This window comes from Bufo bufo, chromosome 1 (assembly GCF_905171765.1).
Source record: "Bufo bufo chromosome 1, aBufBuf1.1, whole genome shotgun sequence".
NCBI classification, from domain to species: domain Eukaryota; kingdom Metazoa; phylum Chordata; class Amphibia; order Anura; family Bufonidae; genus Bufo; species Bufo bufo.
Window position 1 is genome coordinate 196,730,105 of NC_053389.1, and position 6,000 is coordinate 196,736,104.

The 6,000-nt window shown below is 39.5% G+C and overlaps 1 protein-coding gene across 1 annotated transcript in view; it reads left to right on the plus strand.

The window, feature by feature from the left end:
• The window catches only part of SHANK1 (SH3 and multiple ankyrin repeat domains 1), a 553,037-nt gene extending 552,311 nt beyond the window's left edge, over positions 1 to 726 (plus strand). Inside the window, exon 24 of the mRNA XM_040430330.1 lies at positions 156 to 726. Within this exon, the coding sequence (XP_040286264.1) occupies positions 156 to 726 (571 nt within the window). The remainder of the gene's footprint in view (positions 1 to 155) is intronic.
• Positions 727 to 6,000: the final 5,274 nt, after the last annotated feature.

Consider the following 6,000-nt stretch of genomic DNA (forward strand, 5'->3'; position numbering starts at 1 on the left):
TTGAGAAGTTTCTTCATAGACTATTACTTGAAATTGCATTTGCTCACTGAATGTATTGTTATACAGTAGCATAAGTTGCTGATAGATACTTTTCAAACTACTGTATTAGAGGTATTTTATTATTTTGCTATTTTTTTCTGTCTTTTCTTTTATAGGATAGTTGATGATTCTGCTGCTTCATTGATTTCTTCTAAACCCGTGAGCAGTTTATTTCATAACTGGCCTAAGTCTCCACAGCCTGCTCAAAAACACCCCAAAAGTGTGGATTTTGACATACGTCCTACCTTGAGAAGAGCACCAAGCCCATCAACCTTGCCCACGGAGCACAAAATAAGCCCAACTCCACGTCCTTCTTCTCTACCCATCTTGCCTTCTGCCCCTGTTTACACAGGGGTCTTTGACCTAAGAGGCTCCCCTACAGCTGGAGGAGATGCTTTCCCTGGCTTCCAAACGGGCAGTCGGTCCTTATCTCCAACTCATTTCATTCTACCCCCCACTGAGAAACCATTTGCCTCTAAGCCCATTCACTTTTGGACAAAATATGATGTGGCTGATTGGTTGGACTACTTAAATCTTGGTGAACACCGAGAACATTTCTTAGACAATGAAATTGATGGCAGTCACTTACCATCCCTGACCAAGGAGGATTACATTGACCTGGGTGTTACAAGAGTAGGCCATCGAATGAACATTGACCGAGCTCTGAAATTTTTCTTGGAGAGGTGATTTCAAGTCATTTGGTTCCTAGTTACTTCATCTTGCATCCATACCCTCAAACCTAAAATGGTTTGGTACAAGGTCCTAGAAGAGAAGAGTATGAATGTACTTTACTTTGAGTCAAATTGAAAAAAAAAAGCTAAGCAAGAACAATCTTCTAATATATATATATATATATATATATATATATATATATATATATATATATATATATTGAGTATATATCATGCACATAATGATGATTGATTCACCAGCTGCTTATTTTACTATAAGGGGGCAATGAAGGCTTCATCTTGAGCCATGTACATTTGGGAGCCGGAGGCACTTACAGTATGAATCGGGAAATCACTCTAGCACTGTAGTGTTCCATTTTCACTATGCCCCGTTCTGTTTCTTGCATCTTTTTTGTCAACATAGAATGCAGTATTATAGACAGAAGGTTAAATGCATTGCTTTGCAAGAGATTTAAATACTACTGTAAGAGGGGAGAATGAAGCAACAAAAGAGTAAAACTTAAGCAGAGTCTTCCCTAAAGCTGTGATTATGTGTGTGCATTGCAAAATAGTGGTTGTATACAAACATCTAACCAAACGGAAGCTAAGTGCCGCCAACCTAACTTTTCTTTTCTTTTAGGCTGCCATCTTATCACAATTGTTTCATTTGATAACATGCTACTCCCACTCTTATTGAGGTGACCTAATGAGGTTTACTAATTGAACTGTGTAGGACTGATATTATTACAAAGAACAATGGTTTACCATTCCTCTCCTAAATCTAATTTATTATTTTTGTTCAATGTCTTTACAAGAGTTGCTAAACTGAGCTAGTAATTTTATGGAACCAATCATTTTAGTTCATGGTAATATAAAACAGTTTTTTATAGGCTTTTTCATCAGATTATGAAGTTTTGGGGATATATATGAAGGGTTGTGTGACCTTAAGGCCTCTTTCAGACGGGCGTTGTGGGAAAAGGTGCGGGTGCGTTTTGCACTCGCGTGAGAAAAATCACGCATGTTTGGTACCCAAACCCGAACTTCTTCACAGAAGTTCGGGCTTGGGATCGGTGTTCTGTTGATTGTATTATTTTCCCTTATAACATGGTTATAAGGGAAAATAATAGCATTCTGAATACAGAATGCATAGTAAAATAGCGCTGGAGGGGTTAAAAAAAAATAAAAAAAATTTAACTCACCTTAGTCCACTTGATCGCGATGCCGGCATCTCCTTCTGTCTCCTTTGCTGAACAGGACCTGTGGTGAGCATTCATTACAGGTAAAGGACCTGTGGTGACGTCACTCCGGTCATCACATGATCCATGACCATGATAAAAGATCATGTGATGGATCAAGTGATGACCGGAGTGACGTCACCACAGGTCCTTTACCTGTAATGAATGCTCACCACAGGTCCTGTTCAGCAAAGGAGACAGAAGAAGATGCCAGCATCGCGATCAAGTGGACTAAGGTGAGTTAAATTTTTTATTTTTTTTTTAACCCCTCCAGCGCTATTATTTTTAACCCCTCCAGCGCTATTATTTTCCCTTATAACCATGTTATAAGGGAAAATAATAATGATCGGGTCTCCATCCCGATCTTCTCTTGCTTGCGGATGCTTGCGATTTTCACGCAACCCCATTCACTTCTATGGGTCCTGCGTTGCGTGAAAAACGCTGAATATAGAGCATGCTGCGATTTTCACGCAATGCACAAGTGATGCGTGAAAATCACCGCTCATGTGAACAGCCCCATAGAAATGAATGGGTCGGTATTCAGTGCGGGTGCAATGCGTTCAACTCACGCATCGCATCCGCGCGGAATACTCGCCCGTGTGAAAGGGGCCTAAGAGTGAGTAATTGTGGTGAGAAGAGATGGGAATTAGAAAGTCAGTTGGTTGTTTTCCTAATTAGATAAATGTCATGTACCAATGAAGAAGCTAGTTTTGGGTGCTAAGGGAGAGATTTATCTGGCGTCATCAGAGGATGCGCTTTTCTTATGAAAAGGTGCAAGTCTTGTCATAGATTAAGTGCATCCACCGGCAGTACATGCACCAAGAATAAAATCTTCACCAGTTCATAGCTGGTAAAGATTTCAGACATCATTTACACCAGAGGAATGGCGTAATGATGATAAATATGGACCCACACACACCATGCCCCTATGACGCCTACTTTTTGGAAAGTGGTGCTGGCAGCCCTAAAACACTATTTGCACAATGAATTTTCCACTTTTCTGGCATATGGAGGTGATATATCAGTGATGTCATTGTTTTCCAGAATGGCTGGCGTACAGACACATGTCTCAGTAATGCCTATACCAGTACCATAGTAGACAGGCTGCATTGTAACAAATATTTGTTCATCCTGCAGATTGTCTGATACTGGATGCATATTAAACTTCACCTTCCTGAGATTTGCTGCATGTCATTTTATATGCCGTAAGACTCCAAACTGGCACTTTGTCAAAATACATAGATACAAGATGGACAGTGTAGTCTGCTCTTAAAGGAGTTGTCCAAGGTAAAAAAATAAATAAATAAAGTATATAAAATAAATTTTAACTTTCTGCTTATTACCCCCCTGCTTCTCAATTGCCTCTTCTCTAATTCCAACTGTCTTCTGCATCCATGGGCTTATGAACATGGCTGCAAAAATGACGTCCTGTATGCTGCATGTGAACACTGCAGCCAATCACTAGCGGCAGGATCGAAATAGTTATGTTGAAACCTAGGGCTTTGAAACTTTTCTAACTCTGACAATCCCTTTAAAGAACTTGTTCAATTTCAATAATCCTTATCCCTATCAATGTGCCAATTTATAATGCTATGTTGCAAGTATTCCGTTGAAATTATTCAGCTTCCCAGAAGTCCTCAACAAAAAGTGACCGTTACTGGAGACCCATGATCATCTTTCCACCAGGAGTGCAGGAGTGGAAGAGCCGGTGATGCAAATTTTAATGTTGCCCAACAACATTTTGCTTGCAGAGTTTTTGGAAAACCCATTAACAAACAAATGTAATAAGACACCCCAATCTTCTCTATTGTGTATGGAAATGAAATACTGTATAGAAAACAGACGACTTCTCAAAGGAACATGTTAAATGGCATGTAGCAAATCATAGCAGAAGAAACCAATGCCACATTCAGAAAGTTATAATGCAGTGACATTTTAGCATCTGTAAGTGCAGGAAATGCATGTTCTGCTATTCAAGTGAACTGAACTTACAGATGGAGAAGATGTTACAGTAATTCCTGGCACGTTAACACACGAGCTGGCTTAGTTTAATAACGTGCAAAGCCTCTTACATTGGTTAATGCATTAACCTACTAATGTTGGAGCTTGCTAGATCCTAGGGTCCTATGGTAAACTAAGTTTGGTTTAGTTGAAACACAAGAAGTATTGGTAATACTACTAGTAGTAAATCCATCCATGTCACAATCATTTAAGGCTGAATTAATACATACATTTGGGAAATTCATTATCTGGTTCTTCCTGATTACCGTATATACTCGAGTATAAGACGAGTTTTTTGGCACATATTTTTGTGCTCAAAAAGCCTCCTCGTCTTATACTCGAGTCTAGTCTAGCTCCGGTAATACAGGCAGTGCGGGGGGCGGCGCTCACTCACTGACGTCACACGCATGAGCCGCCTAGTGGGAGAAGGCGCGTGACGTCAGTGAGTGAGCGCCGCTCCCCGCACTGCCTGTATTACGGGAGCAAAGACAAAGTAAGAATACTGCTGTGAGCGTCGGGGAGAGGGATCTGTGTATGGCACTGTAGGGGGATCTGTGGATGGCACTGTAGGGGGATCTGTGGATGGCACTGTAGGGGGATCTGTGGATGGCACTGTAGGGGGATCTGTGGATGGCACTGTAGGGGGATCTGTGGATGGCACTGTAGGGGGATCTGTGGATGGCACTGTAGGGGGATCTGTGGATGGCACTGTTTAGGGGGGAGATCTGTGGATGGCTCCCTGTATTTAATGCAGAGTGTGTGTGTATATAATGCACACACTCTGCATTAAATACAGGGAGTCACCCTCTTGCAGATGTGTGTATATAATGTAGAGTGTGTGCATTATATACACATACACTCTGCATTATAGCTGCATTTCCCACCCTAGTCTTATACTCGAGTCAATAATTTTTCCCATTTTTTTGGGGTAAAATTAGGGGCTCGGCTTATACACGGGTCGGCTTATACTCGAGTATATACGGTAACTAAAAATACAGTAGGTTTGGCCTCCATAACAAGGAAATACCTAAATGCCTATATAAATTTGTGTTTGTAGGTTATCATACCCCAGATTGCAACCAAAAATGCAATGAATACTGGTCTGCTAGACTAAACTGTAGAGATAGCTAGTCTTATTTTTATTTTATTTAGCACAGCCTTCAATGGTTACTTCTGTATATGTTGTAGTTAATGCACTTCTCCTCTTTAGCCAAAGCCGAAAGACCACTGTGCTGTTGTGACTGATCGTTTGCTCTCAGACACAACATTGTCTTAGTCTTATTTTGTATCATCGTTTTTATTTCCAAAATTATTATTTCTTGAAGATTTTGGAAAACATGTGGTCAAGGCTTATTGATGTAAATGTCTCAATCTTAACTATGAGGTACAGAGAGGACATTGAGGAAATGAATGGATCTCTGGTATTTGTAGCCTTATCTTATTTTATCAGCTATATATGTATGCATGTATGATGTACTAGAGACAACACAGACAAGCTGATGATGCAGTGACATAGCTTTGTTATATATATATATATATATATATATATATATATATACATATATATACATTAATTCTTCTTTAATAGGATGTTAATTCCAGGAAACAATAGTTTATTCTTTATTCTGCTATACATGACAAGGTACATTTTCTTATTGGGTCATAACACTTTGATAAAATCCTTATTTACTTATTGAATATTTGTAGCATTAAACACTTGCTGTTACAAAGCAGTATGATGAAGACTGTAGAATGAGAGTTACTCGATAACTATCTTTAAAAAGCCAATGAATTTTTTCAAAATATGGCACTTGTCCATGCTTTGTTTTTCAATGGTATTAGGAGGACACCCCAGACTTGACCCCATAGCCCAGGTCAACCAATTAGAGCTCAGCTTCTTAAATGGCTCTAGAAAAATAAAATAAAAGTTGTGCTGTAATTGCTATGGGCAACAAGGCAATTTTTTCAGACAATTGTAATAACTCAGCCCCACTCAGACAGATTTACTATGACTGGGATTCCATATTGTAGCCTTCATAAAAAGTCAGACGGAT